Here is an 18,076-nt window from a genome sequence, read left to right on the forward strand (position 1 = left end):
AATTCTAGGATAACCCCTTTAATAAATTAGGGCCAATTCCCACCAAAGAGGATTCGAACCAAATTTTCACCAGGTTTGAATCCTAAAAGTGGCAGAAGTTTTATTTCTTTGGTCACTCTCTTAAATATGTGAACCACACCATCAACATAAATAGGAAAATTAAAGTGGGACATAGAAACATCTATTTACAAGGACAGACATACACTCACTTTTTTAGTCAGGGACAAGTGGTCAAGTGATATAGTGTTCAGAGAATATTATCATGTTGCAGACCATACAAGACAATTCAGTACTACTCAGAAGCAGTCACAGGCAGAATACATAACAAATAAAGAGTATCTGTCTGCTCGCCCGACATGTCTGTTTTAGTAAATACTTGTAATCCCCATAATATAACAATTCTGGAGCATCTTTTCTTATAACTCTGCATTGTGCCATTCCTCTGTTATTCCTCTAGGAAATGTATGAATAAATTGAGTGTCCTTGCACAATCTGATGCTGTGCAATCATCACTGATATTGTCAGAATGTGTGGCTATACATCCTATCGACAAGGGTAATGGTAACACCTAGTTGTCAATTAGGCCTGGACTACATGGAGACTTTTTGTAGCACTACTGATTGATATTAACTATTAAGTGATAGCTGCAAAACCCACACAACCGCTATAGCTCTATAGTTAACATTACTTAGTTGCAAAAAAGTCTTCATGTAGGCGAGGCCTTATTCATACATTTCCGGAGAAATAACAGGAACGTCACAACAAAGAGTTCTAAGAAGAGGTACTCCAGAACTGTTATTTCATTGGGAATACAAGAATTTACTATAACAAAAATGTCAGGAGAAAAAAAAACTTTCTCTATAAATCCAGTGACTCATAGGTGACATCTCTGATTGGAGTTGTTGTTCTTCTTCCTTTTTTTTCCATCCAGCCCACACCGATATGATGGCTTCTGCTTCTACCGACTGTAGAGTTTACTGCCGAGACATCTTTAGCCTCTCGCTTTGACAGCCATTCCTAGCCTCTTTAGCATCAAAAATAAATTCAGACCACAGATTAGACCCCGCAAGTAAATTATACTCCAGATCAGATCCCTGAAATTAATCATACCTCCGATCAGAACCCTTAAATTATTCAGACCCCAGATAAGACCCCTTAAATTAATCAGAAGCTAGATCAGACCCGTGAATTTTTTTAGACCTCAGATTAAACACCCTGAATTAATCAGACCCCAAATCAGACCCCTAAATTAATCATACACATATTTTTGCCTCCCCTATCTCTCATAGACCTCAGATTAGACCATATCTCTTGCAGCAAGCCACAAAAAGAACCCTCCTCCACTGGTCTGTATGCAATGGGAGACAAAGAATGCCAAGCCATGTGCCTTTAACTAGACCAATTCCTCATCCATTCTCAAATGCATGAGATTTGAAGAAAGAGGAAGCTTGTTTTTTTCTGACTTATTTATGGACTATTTTATTTTAGGAGCTTACAGAAAGTCTTGCAGACTAGAAAAAAAAACATACCAACAGTATTTGTTACATTTCTATATTCATTTCTAGTTTCAGCATCACTTTAGTGCATGTCCATGGTTAAACAACATATTTTAAAATATTTTAATATTTGTCAGGGCTTTGCTAAAACAGAATGTATAACTGAGGCGAATGAGACTATATGGTGACATAATGAACATCCTTCTCTTGTAGATAGTGCCACACATCGCCCCTGTAGATAGTGCCACACAGTCCCCCCTTGTAGATATTGCCACACTAATCCACTTATAGATATTGCCACACTCTCCCCCTAGTAGAAAGTGACGCACACACCCTCTTGTAGATATGCCAAACACAGTCCCTTGTAGATAGTGCCACACACAGCCCCTTGTAGATAGTGCCACACACACCCCCTGTAGATGGTGTCACACCCCCCTTGTAAATACTGCCACACACCCCTTGTAGATAGTGCCACAAACCCCCTTGTAGATAAAGCCACACAGCCCCCACTTGTAGATAGTAGCACACACCACCCCCTGCAAATCGTGCTACACCCCCCTCTCTGTGAATAGAGCCATTGGGGCTCCCTCTAGGAGTGGAATCCCCAGCAAGAGTGTTGCAGAGAATGGATTCCACTCCTGGAGGAGCCCCTGGCGCTATCCAGAGAGCGCTCAATGCTCTGGCAGGAGATTCAGCTCCTGGAGGAGCCCCTGATGTCACTGTTCATATATGGACAGGAACGTTAGGGGCTGACTTCAGGAGCAGAATATGACGCTCTGTTCGGGGATTCCGCTCCAGGAGGAGTGAATGGCCGAGCAGGGAGTGGATAGTTTACTGATCTGCCATAATATTCAATTGTATCTGCGTACTGAGGACGAGATACAATTGAATATGGCAGTTGCCAGGACACGTCCAGGATAGTAATTTGGCGGGACAGTCCCGGCAAATTTGGGACAGTTGGGAACTATGCCCAAGCCGCCCGGACTAGTTTCCCCCTTCCCTCCCTTCTAGTTGCGCCCAGGGGGCACATGACCCACCTGCCCCCCTAGCTACACCCCTGGGTTCATCTGTCTCCACAAAGCTGGAATGCAGGCAAGAGCTGTGTTGATAAGGTGATGGATAAATGATTTCTTGTAGGAAGACAAAGGGATGTCGCATAGATAGAGTTTTACATACACTTTAAACATTGAACTCGATAACAGTTTAGCCCTGTTCTGTCCATGTAGGCGATTTGGAGTCCTATATAAAAAAAAGTAAGCTTGAACTGCTATAAAGATAAATTAAGAAATTAATCAGTGCAGATTGTTAGACCTAAAAACAAAATGTTGTTAAAAGCTGGACATTCATTGTGGAACAACTGCAGTACGACAGTTTACCCACATTTTATTTTTGACACTTAGTGTATAATGTACATCACATGCCTATATGGGAAGCATGAATGTGATATCAATCCATGTTAGCAAAATTACTAAAGGAAATCAAATAAAAAAATTATTTACCAAAATTTTACTTGTCTTATAGGTGGGCGATTCATGGATTTCCAACTGCACCACGTATGAGTGTACAAAGACTGCTGTAGGTGCCATGATACTGGGTTCTAGTGTTGTCTGCCCTCCTTTTAATAGCAGTGAATGTCTAAAGGTTTGTGTTGTCAGTATTAAAGACATGCATTTTTTTTATCCGGTCTGCTAGTCAATGTACTTTAAACTGTGATTACCAATAGCTAAAATCATTCTGTGCATTTCATTTGTTTGTGCAAAGTACTGTGCTTTCAGCTAACTGTAAGACTATTAACATACAATAAGAACTTTCCAACAGATGGGTCCACAGTTTATCCACATTTTCTTTTCTTATTGTTTGGAATTATTTGCCATACACATTGGTGTATGACAGTGTTTCTAAACTCCATTCCTCAAGTACCTCCAATAGGCCACATCAAAAGGGTTTCACATCTTATTGATGCACTGACACTTATTACCTTACCTTTGTTATATTAAAGTACATCTTTTCTCAACAATATCAAAATATAATTGTGCTGAGAATTCTTTTTTTATTACCACTGTGTGATACGTTTCCTTCATTTACTAGCCTATTCTTCTTGTAGCTGGATCCTGGAAATAAGTTACAGCAGCCACTTTTAGCAACGATGAAGCTATAAATTTGTCACAGGATTTTTTTTAGAAATATATAGCCAGGGGCGTAATTAGAGTATGCTGGGCTTCATACCACACTTGTGAACTGGGCCCCCGAGCTTGGACCCCCTTGATCAGACCCCAGATCAGACATAAAAAAGACATTTACTCACCACTCCTTACTCTTAGCTTCTCTTGTTTTCATGACCAGGCACAGAAGGCCCCCTTGCAACATCAGGCCGTGGCACACGAGGTCTGTGCTGTGGCGCATACATTGTATGCGACGCAGCACAAAACATCCTGACGCTGCTCAGGACCTTGTATGCGCAATGTCACACACCTTGTGTGTCGAGGCCTGATGTGGCAGGTGGTCCTGTGGGAATCCTGGGTAGACTCCCTTCCCCTCTGTGTCTGGTCGCGGTCATTACGCCACTATAACCCTTGATCATCTCTACCCACTCTTCTCTTTGGCTTCTCTTTTACATTGAATTCAATGCAGTGCATGATCCATGGCTCCCTGATAGTGTAAAACCTTTTTAGATAACCAATGTCCAGAGAATATAAAATTAACAAGAATTAAACTCTTTGTTTTGTTACTCTTTATTCTACAACTGCCTATTATTCAAGGTTCAACTATGTTGTCTGCTCACTAGTTCAGTGCACATATTCTGTAAAGAGGACTGGTTTGCTCTTCTGACAAGTCTGTTTTAGTAAATAATTGTATTCCCCATTAAATAACAATGCTGGAGCATATTTTCTGTTATTCCTCCTGGAAATGTTTCTAAAAAAACTTCTACTTTTGAAGGAACGGCCGGACAGTTCCGTTAAAACAACGGAAGTGTGCATGGCCGCATTGAAATGAATGGGTTCAGGGTGCTATCCGTGACAACAATGGATAGCACCCTGAAGGAAAAAACTGAAGTGGGCATGGGGCCTAATAACTCATAAACATTTGGCAACACATACCAGAATTACTGCTAGACTCATGTATTAAATCTCTCTCAGAGAAAGTGCCCTAATACACACAGCAAAAAGTCAGAGTCCATTGTTTATTGAATACAGAAGTACAACAGCAAATAACATAAGTTCTAGTGCGTATTATATTTAAACTGGCTTGCTCATATTGTGCTTTGTCTGGATCACCACATGAGATTATTTTACTGATCTAAGTTTTTGAATAGCCCCAATTTTTGTTTTATCTCACTAGAATAAAATATTGTGAGTCCTGACATATAACTTTTGCTCAATGTGCCCACTGCTACTGAGTCTCTTAACTGATTGTATCAGGGGCAGACACCAACAACAGAGGGCACATATGTAAGAACAGTATATGGATGTATGGAAACGAGCACAGTCCCTTACTAGTTGTGATGTCACACCAGTTTAACTGACTGATGCCCTCTTGTGATGTCACCGCAAGCTACAGTACCTGAGTGAAAACGACTTGTGATGTCATAGCATCTTACCGGAGTGATACACAATTGTAATGTTACAACAGCTAACAGTTTACCTGCTGAATTTCACTTGTAATGTCACAGCAGTTGACAGCTGTTTACCTGACACTTGTTATTCTACAGCTTACCTAACTAAAACCCACGTGTGATGTCACATAAGCTTACCTGACAAACCCACTTGTGCTAACACAGCAGCGTACCTGAGTGAAACCCACTTATTATGTCAGAGCATCTTGCCGGACAGAAAGACATTTGTAAAGTCTCAGCTTCCGGACTGAAACACTTTTGTTATATCGCAGTAGTTTACTTAGTGGCAGACACCAACAACAGAGGACCCCTGTCATTTGAAAATGCTAATTTGATTGCAGTGGGTTTCTGTATAAGGATTACGAGTATTTACTAAAACAGACATATCAGGAGAGCTGACCAGATCCACTTTAAACCCTTTATAACACTTTTTACTGCATGTGAACAACATTGAAGAGTGAGAACTTTTATAGGACCACCACCAAGATTATAGGGGCAGATTTATCAATGATATTGCAGGGACACATCAGTAATTGATGGCTGTGACATATTCTTTAAAATGTTGCATTGCTCTTGACAACAGTCTCTAATATTATGGACAGAAGCTCTGCAGTAGGTCTGACCTGATGTGCGCTCCACTTTTATAAGAAATACAAAATACCAGCTGAGACTGACAAGCAATATCCCTATCATACCCCTTTTTAACCCTTTCAAAGTGGCTTAGCTGTTTGATAAATATGGTGCGATTCTACCTTCAATAGTTTTCCGAACACTTATGTATTAGCCTTAAAGACTAAACAAATTGATACATTTGCCTAAAAAGTATTGAGGATCAAAAATGTTGAGCACATTATTTTTTGATTTGCATTTTTATTTTTATTTTAGAATGGAGGAGCTATACAGACATATAACGATGGCTGCTGCAAGATATGTAAGTGCACCAAGCTGCATTGTATGCTAGTTTATGCTTTATATTGGAGAGCTGTGGTTTATTTAACTCACTTGCTGGGACATAAGAAAGGGAAGAAGCATGCAATGGCCACCCCAATCAAGTTTTATTTCTTTAACCACTAGCACTCACAGGCCTTGCTTTTTTGTGGCTTACTACCTGGTGAATGATTTAACCTTACTGTTCTGGAGTATAACTTTCTACATAAAATAAACATAATGGAGGTTCACACACATATCCGAGTCACAATAAAGAAGAAGTGAAACAAAAATTGCAGAAAAATAAACATTCGGAACAAATAGCCATAATTATTGCCTTAGAGATTTTACCTTAGAGACTAAATTCGGCATAGCCCAAGCCTTACTTATCAATACTATTAGCAATTATTCATTAAATAGGGAAAATATTCACTTAGCCTGTTCCATTGGAAACCAAAAAGATTGGAATCTTATATGTGTGTATATATATATATATATATATATGTGTATATATATATATATATATATATATATATATATATATATACACACACACAAAGATATCATCAATATAACCACCCTGTGAGCTATTTGATTCGTGCAGCCTTTCTTACAGTACATTTTTAATTTATTCTGTAGTGAAAGTAGAAATAAAATAGTGTTACGGTACAATTGGAACTTAACAAAATTCTATCATGCTGAGCATAGCATGTTCACACTAGCATTGTTTTTACTGTATCGTCTAACATATCACTTTTCCACTGCAAAAAATGTATGCTGTTCCCTATTAAGGCTCTGTACTCATTAGCATCAGGTCTTACATTTATAATAGAGCCATAACAGCTATGATGGATCTATTTTTTTTAATAGGTCCAATATTTGGGTGCATCTGCTTTTTGTTGGGGTTCCAGTATTTTTTACAACAAGAATACCACTGAAGACTACAATATTCTTGCCGTCAAAAATACCAGAAACCTGACGGAAAGAGAAAAACGTGGATATGAACAGAATCTGAAGCCAATTGACTATACATTGGACTATTAATGAAAATAAATTCATTATTTGATTAGTCCTTACTGTAAAGAAAAAGTGATAGGTCTAAAACAATGCTAATCTTTAATTGTACAATCACATTATGTATTTTTAGAATGCCTAAAAATATCCTACATAATTATTAAAAGCATCATTTTTGTATTTTAACCAATTGTTTGAGCTGTTTAATAAATGTCTTTTTATGATATGGTTTTGTGGGAGTTTCAGTGATATAACACTATTTTATTCTGCTTCACATACAGAATAATTTCGTCATCATTTTATAACATGTGTTTCTGTATTGAAGTCGTAAATTATATCCTTGTAGACCTTACAGGAATTGACCAGGATCAGAAAAAAGGAGTCAGCAACACTCTTGTATATGGGTTATGTCTGGTATTGCAAGTGAATGAGTCTGAACTGGAGAAAAAAAAACAGTCCCTTTTTCTAATCCTGGACAACTGCTTTGATGTTGATCCCCCCTTTAAGAGTTATAGCGAATTTTATTCAATACTCATCCCTATTGGGGATAAAGAAAAAAATACTAGTCCCAAACTACAAGTTGAAATATTATGGAAGAGAAATTCCCAAAATGTTAATACATTGATAACATTAATATTAATGTCAATTTTTTTGCAATTGCCTAGAATTGTCCTTTGAAATTGGTTGCACAAAAGTCCCAGAAAGGCAATGTTATACTTCAGAAAAAAAATCTACTTTTAAAACTAAACCACTATTTGTAACATGCTACTTTAACTGCTAATAAAACAATAACTATAAGCATGTGCTCTGTGGGTAGGACAATATACTTAAGAATGTGGCTTGCAAATGTAAGGGTTGTAATGGGCAAGACTAAATAAAGCTTGATTAAATGCATGCAGAGTGAGTCCATGTATTTAATTCTTACCTTGCCATAACCTCTTTGCAATTTAAAGTTATATATATATATATCTCCATGGCTGCAGCTGTAAGTCAGGAACTTCTGGTGTGATATTTTATGAAACATTGTAAATTGAAAACTTCTTAAATTTTATTTAGCATTTGAAGACAACATGAGATATCGCTTGGCAGTGTAAGAATTAATGAACATGTTATTTGTGTAAAAATGTTTAATTTTACAAAAATCTTATATTCCTAACAATTCTGCCAGGTTCTGGAATGGGTGTATTACCCTTTACCATTACCCCCGTAGTTCCTACTGCTAAAATAAATTGTGAACCAGGTACTATTATTATTTCATGCATTTCACTGTACTTTTCTGACTGTAATAGCTTATTGATGGCAATTTATAAAATGAGCTTTGTGGTGCTAATGAGCAGCTGTTTTAAGCATACTATACCAATCTTGCACTGCAATTAGATCATAAATCTTACAAAGGTTAATAGAAATCCGCATGCAGTTAACAAAAATAAAACTCTGCATGTATTTGTTATTCTATTTATTGATGCATGTTCTTTCTACAATATCTTCAATAAACCCATTTTTACAAATTCTTCTCATGCACAAAGTTATGAATATATTGGCCGCAAAAACTGGGCTATGTCATGAGCAGGAAAATTCCCATGTTCATATGGTAAAACAGATGTGACTAAATGGTTAATAGTTTTGAATTGACCTTTTTGCATTATAGGTGATGTAATTTGATTTGTCCGAAATTCATTTCGGTAATGTCTTACATTTTTTAATTTTTGTTCAGATCTATATAAGTTAAAGAAGTTGTTCTGCCCAAAAAAATGATGGCATGTCTACAGGATATGTCTTAAGTGTCTAATAGGTAGGAGAACCAGGGCTCCCCGGATCCACCAGCTGCCGGCCGCCACATCCAAGTGGAGTTTGAATGGAGAGGTTGTGCACATGTTCACGGCACTCTCCATCAAGTCTATGACAGTTTTTTTTTAACTCTTCACCTCTCCATCCAATCTCTGCCTGGACGCAGTAACCAACTCGCTTGGTGGATCTCTTAATAGGTTGGGGTCCCATAGGTGGAATTCCCACCTATAAAAAATGTATTGCATATCCTGTCAATATGCCATAAATGCTTTCTCACTTTGCTACAATACCCTAAGGATCCATTTTCAAGACTACTAAACAAAAATGTAATATAATATCCGCAGTATCACATGAATTATCAAGTAAATTGAAATCTGTAACTTACTTCTTTTTTTATGTTTCTGACATAACATGCTCAATACGTTGAAGTAGAATTTTTGCAAATTCAGTTTAGATGCAGTGAGAGCATGATTCTTGTATTTTGCCTATGGAGCATATTTATGTATTTTTCAGCTAAACTTAGCTTTGACTGTATTTTCTTCCGTACCCCAGAGCTCCCCTGCTACATGGTATCCATTCAGCTGACCCAGAATATTACATATCACATGTGGACCCTAGATAATGGATTTCAACTTTTATAGGAATTCAATTCGGTGTATGTTTTCCTATTATTACTGATTTACATTGGCAGATTAAAAAGATATTCTTTCAGGTTAAAACACTGTGAGAGTTCTTAGACGTAAACTTTTCTATAAGTAGTTTTTGCTGTATTCTATTTGGATGGATTTAGCAAATTGGCAGCTAACATTAAGACTCCCCCTTCCCTGTCTTTGACAGAAGTTCTGATATTGTTTGCTGTCATGAAGTTAGTGGGAGAAAAGGACATAAACACAAAGATATTGGCCACAATATTAAAGGAAATAGTTTCCATTGCATTGCCCCACATGTTTTTTTACTCAGACAAGACAAAAAAAGTCATTTAAAAAATGAAAGCATACTTCATGCTGATGGAACAAATTTCTGTCAGTCACAACAATAGTTAACATTTGTGGTTAATTATTACATTGGTAGCTCTAACACTTGTGTCTTTTGGGTATTGCTCTTCATATTTTTTTTTCTCTACTTTGTCAGATTGTATTATGCCACATAGGTTTGGATAAGATATATAGCTGTTGTCTTTGTATAATTCTCAGTCTATTCAGCGGTTGCGTTTATATGTCAATAGTTCAGCTTATATAAGGAGTCTTTATTATTCTTATTATATGTAATGCTTATGTGAATGTCTATAATTAAAAAACAATAAGTCAATTAACATTGCTGCATGCATCCCTTAGCTAAGCATTTTGTACTGAGCAAAAATCTGATCTGTAAATAACCTTCAAGGACATGAACTGTCCAACCCACACTAATAAGTGAGGGTATAATAATGCAGAAACCACTGTGGCCCTGACTTATGCATCTGGAATTCATGGGGGAGGTGTTTATTCAAAAAATGTCACCATATTCTCTGTAATAATGCTATATTGGAAACATAGTAGTCCACTAAATTCTAGTTCAAATTTGGTAAATTGGCATCTATGTATGACAGTGCCCGCTGACATCACATTGCCGGCAGATAATGGTGAAGATGGGGGATCAGTTAACAATAGTTCAACATCTATAGTTGTATTAGCTAGCAGCAACTATGAGTCTCTGCTGAACGGCTGAAGATAAGAGTTTATTATATTAGTATGAGAGCTAAATTCATGTGATATTCATATTCCTGGCAAAGTGACTTCTATAGAGCTGTATTACTGGTTTCTGCGGCGCTAGATGTAGTGTAGATGTATCACATAACTTTTTTTGCCCCACTGTGTGCTAAGCAGTGGGCCAAATATGTCTGGAAATCTTCTTAGTTAAACCGGGGGGGGGGGGGGGGGGGCATCTGGATATCTATGCTTTATTGGAAATATATAGAAAGATGTTTGCCTCTTTCCAGCAATGAAAATCGGAATATCTAAGTAAAATATGTGAATTTTTAAAAAAAAATCTTAAATAGTACTCATTTGGTAATGGGGACCTAACATGTCTCTCTGACAGAATTCTTCAGATTTTGCCCCATGAACCTAGATTTATGTGCATTGTTTTTTAGAGAAACATTTGAAAGTCCAAGCAACAAAATACGGGAATTAGAGTTGACCATACATATTAGATCAAAGTTGGCTATTCTGGTGGAATCGGGCGACAATCTAATGTGTAAGAGGGCAGCACGAAACTCCTCCAAAAAGCATCAAACATGCTGGATTTCAACATATCAATCCTCTTTTCTCCTGGAACAAAATTTACTGCAGGCGGTGTTTAGCAGTAACACAAGCACAAGCACTTACACAAGCATGCACATTTATGGGGGGTCTGGAGAGATATGCTGATAGTTTGACAGCCAGCCATATTACGCAGCACTTTACAATTCACAGGCAACATATACAAACAATATCAGACATTACATAGTGAGAAAATAATTAACAATTCAAACAAGAGAAGTGAGTGCCCTGCTCGCAAGAGCTTACAATCTATGAGAAAAAAAATTAAAACGTGCTTGTTTTGTACAATGGTTTAGCCATCTTTTATAAACATGGGGTAGTACATATAAAGTTGCATGAGCCAGTCATCCAGTCAGTATCTAGGCCGGCACAGATATAAGGTGCATTAGGTTGCAGGGAGCGATTCTGTTGAATAAAGGGGTCAGTTATTGAAAAATAGTGTAATAGGGGGGTAAAATAAAGGAGTCCGATTAAGGAATATGATAGGCCTGACTGAAAAAATTTGTTTTTATTGCTAACTTAAAATTGTGGATGTTGGGAATTAGTCTGATTGTCTGTGGTGGTGCATTTCAGAGTACTGGTTCAGCATGAGAAAAGTCTTGGAAAGGTGGATAATGGAGGATGTTAGTCTTATATCATTGGCAGAACATAGAGCATGTAGAGCATGGCTAGAGTAGTAGACAGTGATAGACAGAGAGGAGGGAGGTGATGTAAGGAGGTGAAGCATTGGGCATAGCTTTGTGGGTGAGAGTATTAAGCTTAAAGAGTACCTCTCATTTCAAGTGACTATTCAAAATAAGCTATGATATGTGTGTACATAAGGAATAACTCTATTTGTTGCCATTACATAACTTGTATGCTGCATTTGTATGCTGCATTTTTTTTTTACCCATTTCCCCTCTGCAGGCTCTATCTCTAATTCTCAGTTTCCACTAAGTTAGTGTGTGGAGCCTATCTGCTATCATGTCACATTCATAGAAGTTGCACCAATATGGAGGAGATTAAACAGTAGTAATGAGTAGTGTAGCTCTGAATGCAGCACTGGAGTGAGATAGAACACACAAGAGGAGCTGCAGCAGCTTCTCTGTGTGTCTCTCTGCCTCTCTCTTTCACTCTGCTCCTGCTCTCCTCCTCCCCTCCCCTCCCCATAGACTTCTATAGGCAGCTGTAACCTAATACTTCAGTGAGCTGAGAATCTGTCTGCTCTCCCAAGACAGCATAAGTAGTGAATTCAAAGTGAGTGAACAGATTAGAAAGGGGAGGGAGTCTAATAATAGCTCTTGCACACAAACGAAATCGGGCCGTGAAAAAACGGTCCATGTGTTGGCCAGATTTCCCATCCTGACCACGGTACAGGTGAACGGAACTCCTGGCATCATAGACATTTATGATGCTAGGAGTCCCTGCCTCCCCACGGAACTGCTGTTCTGTACTGTATCATTTTGTTCAGTACAGAACAGCAGTTCCGTGGGGGGCAAGGACTGTTAGCATCATAAATGTTTGAGAGCTTTTAGCGGAGAAAGAGGCATTTTCTCTAATGAGATATATTACAAAGTCTTTTATATTCGCTTATACTATTGATTTATGCAAAGTTTGTTGAAAGTGCAGTGCCTACTTAAACTGTATTCTAAAGGAAATGGGCAACCAGTGCAGTAACTGACACAGGGTAGACACATTGGTGCAGTGGCTGGACAGAAAGATAAGCTTGGCTGCGCATTCAGGTTAGATTGAAGAGGGGAGAGTTTAGCAAGGGGAAGACCAATAAGTAATGAGTTAGAGCGACAATAAGAGTTTTTGCAGTTCCCACAGTAAGAAAAGGGCAGGCTCTGCAGATGTTTTTGAAGTGCACGTGACATTTGCATGCAAGGCATTGAATATAAGCAATAAAACAAAGATCTGAATCAAACACACTAATATGGAGACACCAGGTTTAGGTAGGTTAGCAGATGGAAACACAAGGAGCTCAGTTTTAAAAGATTTAGTTTTATATAGAGAGAGGACATAATGTTAGAGACAGCTAAAAGGCAATCACTGGTGTTTTGTATTAGAGCGGGGATGATATCATCGGTGTATATAATTTTGTGTCGTCAGCGCAGTGATGGTACTGGAAGCCAAATCTGCTGATAGTTTGCACAATAGGGGCTGTGTAGAGAGTAGAGGAGGGGACTTAGGACTGATCCCTGAGGCACCCCAACAGCAAGGGGAAGAGTAGAAGAAGTAGTGTCAGCAAATGTTACACTGAATGAGTGGTCAGAAAAAGAAAGGAAGAAAACCAAGAGAGAGAATTACCATTATGGCCAATAAAGTGGAGCATACCGAGTAGGCGTTGGTGGTCTTTCAGTGGCAAAGGCTTTAGGGAGATCTAGAAGAATCAATAGAAAATAGTTGCCATTAGATTTAGCTATCAGGAGATCATTTGAGACTCTAGTAAGTGCAGATTCTGTAGAGTGTACAGTGCGGAAACCAGATTGTAAGGGGTCAAGAAGAAAGGTAGCAGAGAGATAATATATCAGGCGAGAGTACACCAAGTGTTTTAGGAGCTTAGAGATGAGGGGAAGATTAGAAACAGGTTGGTAGTTATCAGAGCAAGATGGGTCAAGAGATATTTTTTTTTCAGTAATGGGGATATAGCATGCTTAAAAGAGGAGGCAAAGATCCCAGAAGAAAGAGCGAGGTGAAATAATTTAGTTATCTTGCAAAGAACTGCTAAATTATGGAACACTATATTTTTTTATTTTTCCCTAACTAGAGCTGGTCAAATTATAGAGTAATCAATTTTAATACGACCCTAAAATATATATGTCTTGAAAGAAATATCATATATAGATCACTGAAGATCATTTTAGACGGCCCGATATTAGCTCCATTTACAAGTTGCAATCATTGTAATGTATGGGGACGAACGATCATTTACACAGGCCAATGCTCAGGATCAAGCGTTCGTATGAACACTCGTTCACTCGATCATTGGCTTGTGTAATAGGGCCTTTAGATGTGGAGGTATGAGGGAGATATGAAAGTGTAAGGGAATGCCTAGGATATTAAATGCATGCTAAAACTACGGGAAATGATCTAGTAATTGTACATTGTCTCTGTAAAAACAGTAACTGACTATATTTCTCTTATTTAACTGTATTATTTTATATTTACCCATTAAGAATTAAATGTATGAAATTATTGCAATATGTTGATTGCTAAGCGAATGTATCCTCATAGTAAAACTGTTAAAGAATTATCATAATTGCATGAGTACGGAACTCTAAATCCAATATTTGAGTATTTTTGTTTTTTTACCTATGTTTTATGCCAATGCAAAACCTTATCTGTGAGCTGTATGGTTATAATGTAACTACATTGAATTAAGTAAGTTAGATGTTTTTGTTTATATCATAAATAAGTATAGGAAGTTCAACTTAAGGTTTTCAATGTTTTATAGGCACAAAGGAAGAAAAGATCTGTCAGAAAGTATCAGTCAGAACGACTATACGAAAAAGCGACTGTTTTAGTCAATACCCTGTAAGTAGATTATCCTACAGTATTGATATTTTTAAAATTTTTATTTTTTAAAAAAAAAAACCTGATATAGTTTAAATGCATATATATTTAGTATATTGTGACGATATAGTAATCCAAACAAGGTCTATATGGTGCGGAGCACCCTTACTTCAAATGGGTTTCCAGGAAAATCATTGATGGCCTATCCTTGGGACAAACCATGTTTGATTAGTGAGGTTCTGAACTCTGAGACTAACCCAGATCAGCAGAACAAAGTGAATGGGGCCACCGTGTCTGGATAAACATTAACGGGCCACTGCACTTCTTCCAATTTGCTAGCTAATTGACAACCGGCGGTTACTATTCTACTTGTCAATAGGGAGTGCTGCTACAAAGTGTGACACAGTCAGCACTGATTGTAAGAGTGTGTAGGGAATCCCCCATCTATCTCTACTTTTAACATTAGAGTGATTATTGGATGTCCTCAGATCAGCGATCACAATGACTGTGAAACATTCAAACCGTGATTAAACCTTTTTTGTTGAAATATGAGACAAACATTTCATAATCAGACTAACCCTTGTGTGCATGGGCATACTGTCATTAACCTTCTCTTACGAATGTGTTCTTATTATTGGAGGTCACATGACAGTGTATTCATTTAAAAATGTTGTCTTTTTTAACAGATCACTGTGGCTTCCTGTGATGGAAAATGCCCGTCAGCTACAATCTTTAATGTAAACATTGATAGCCATATAAGATTCTGTAAATGTTGTCGGGAAAATGGAGTACAGAATCTGACTGTGCCACTATTCTGCTCAGGAAACGGGACTGAAGTGATGTATGTCATTCAAGAACCGCTGGAGTGTTCATGCCAGTGGAATTAAACAGACTGTGCATGGAATACAGCACAATAAATGCCTCCTAACAACAATCCTGTCCTAAGCACTCTATGCACTGAAAGCACACACGGTATTTATCCGGTGTCTGATCTTCCCGCCAGCTATGTGAAATAATTCAGCAGAGATGTACAGTAAACACATTTTGCCTATGTCTTACTATTTAAACGACACAGTGCAGACTGTCTAAAATCTTCACTCAAAAATCTTTCCAAAGGTTGATAAAATTTGATAAAATTTCATATATTCCCAGGTTAAAAGTAAAATTTTATTTTTGAACTTGCAAAGGTTGATCAGTATATTAAACCTTTGCATGCGCGACATCATTCAAATGTGTACTTGACTTATGGTGCATAAGGCCGATTTGTACAATATACCTTTTTATTACTGATCCCGAATGTGCCATGATTTTGTAACTGCTATGAATCTTAATATGTTGTTTAGAGATCTCATCATATTGTATCTGTAAGCCCAGAGGAATGTTTATGACTAATCACTTGCAATACCCATAAAAACCTTAAAAAAATAATACATGTACCATTGCAATCATTTTGTTTGTACATACTTAAAGGACGATGTATTATAATAAATGTAAAGCTAAAATCAGAGATGCATTGGGATTTTGTGTCATAGAATATTCAAGTTGATATTTCCATGAGACGAAATGAATAAGTGATGTTGGAATGTTAATATTAGAATTTAATTCATTTGTAGCCTTTATTGTCATTGCGGATAGATAAAATAGTGTTGACCTCAGGAGTCAGGTAGACCTATCCGAAAGCTGGAATATAATATAATGATATATCTAAGCTATAAAATATCTCAATAATGAAGGCTTAATAATTACTGACTTACATTGAGTGGGGGAATCTACTATTCGGTGGGATATGGAAAGATGCAAAATTTTGTATTGTATTTAATGTTTTTACAATTCTACCAATATTTTTTTAGTTTCATAGCCCCTAAAAGAAGCTGGGAATACTGGTGAAACACGCGTCTGGACTTTATCTACCTGTTGGAACAGTAATAATTTAGGCCGAGATAGAGCGCTGTAGTATTAAAACCAGGCTTGCTAACTCACCGGAAACGTGCGGGAAACTCCCAGAAGAAAGAGAGATCTTCTGGACTGCTGGACGTAAAGGAATATCTCCCTGGTGCCACAAATACTGAAAAGTATGGCTGCTTTCTTTCAAAAAACAGCGCCAAACTTGTCCAATGGTTGTGTGTGGCATTGGCTCAGCTTAATTGAAGTAAATGCAGCCTGGCTGCAATACAACACACAACCTGTGGACAGGTTTGGCGCTGTTTTTGAAGGAAAGCAGCCATGTATTTCTATTCCTGGATAACCCCTTTAATTCTACTAATCTTCACATGCCAAACTAGAGAACACTGCACGCCATTACACCGTTCATTTAGTTTATTACTGTATTAGGCTGTCAGTGTGGAATACATGTTGAAGTGTCCAACCTTATGCAGCCCTACTCTGAGGCAAATATGACAAATTAGACTAAGACAGCTCCAGTGGTGCTTAATATATTGCTTGGATTGTAATAATTCTTGCCAACTTTTGGTAATTGCTCTTAGCGAGATTATTTTTTTTTTTTTTTTACATACGTCACAGAGGAGTGCAGGAACGGGAAAGGTGAGTATCTGTGGTGCCTGGAAGATTTGCCTAATCTTCCAGCAGTCCAGGAGCTCTCCCCATCTTCCGGCAGTGTGGTAGATCTCCTCTTCTTCCAGGAGTTTCCAGGACGTTTCGGGGGAGATACCAAGCCTGATTTTAATACTACAGCTCTCTGTCCCTGCCTATGATTATGGTTCCCACAGGTGGTTAAACACCTGACACGTTTTGCCAGTACTCCCAGCTAGGTGCCTATGAAACAAAAAAAGGTATTGGTAGTACAAATACAATTCAAAATTTAGCATCTTGCTGTATCCCACCTAATATTTCCTTATGGTCATAGTACATCTAATCCAAGGTATGTCAGTAATTATCGAGCCTTCATGAATGTAATATTTTAAAGGTTAGATATATAATTATATCATTTTTCAGCTAGACAACCACTTTAAGAACAAGCTGCGAAACCGCTAATAATGGTTAATAATAGGAGGGGTCTATAGTTCTTTATCCCATTATTGTCTTGCCTGATTTCAACAGACAATTACGAGTACAGGTGCATTGGGTACTGGATACCGGCCAACATGTAAATGAATGGTATTCAGTTTGTTAGGTTACCATGGAAAAAAATCACAAGCATCATTTTAATTGGTTCTAACTTGCATGTCATTAACAACAATAAACATGGGCGCAGATGTACTAAGACTGGCATTTTATAAGCCAGCCTTAGTCAGAAGCCCGTCTGAATAAGAGGTGCAGGTCTTTTAATAAATTAGTTGTATCTTGTGCTGTGTGCCTGAAAGGGAAATCTACAGCAACTCTGAGCCGCTGTAGATTTTCACTATAATTTAAGTATAAATTATGATAAATCTGTCGGGCCGCGGTGACCACACGCCTTTTGTTAAACCACGCTCCCTTTTAAAAAA

The 18,076-nt window shown here is 37.7% G+C and overlaps 1 protein-coding gene across 1 annotated transcript in view; it reads left to right on the forward strand.

The window, feature by feature from the left end:
- The window catches only part of OTOGL (otogelin like), a 200,570-nt gene extending 184,519 nt beyond the window's left edge, over nucleotides 1–16,051 (forward strand). The window contains exons 54-57 of the mRNA XM_075856786.1: nucleotides 3,018–3,137; nucleotides 5,995–6,040; nucleotides 14,575–14,654; nucleotides 15,320–16,051. Coding sequence (XP_075712901.1) covers nucleotides 3,018–3,137; nucleotides 5,995–6,040; nucleotides 14,575–14,654; nucleotides 15,320–15,520 — 447 coding nt within the window. The 3' untranslated portion in view covers nucleotides 15,521–16,051. The remainder of the gene's footprint in view (nucleotides 1–3,017; nucleotides 3,138–5,994; nucleotides 6,041–14,574; nucleotides 14,655–15,319) is intronic.
- The last annotated feature ends 2,025 nt before the right edge of the window (nucleotides 16,052–18,076 follow it).

The sequence above is a fragment of the Rhinoderma darwinii genome, chromosome 3 (genome assembly GCF_050947455.1).
Source record: "Rhinoderma darwinii isolate aRhiDar2 chromosome 3, aRhiDar2.hap1, whole genome shotgun sequence".
NCBI classification, from domain to species: domain Eukaryota; kingdom Metazoa; phylum Chordata; class Amphibia; order Anura; family Rhinodermatidae; genus Rhinoderma; species Rhinoderma darwinii.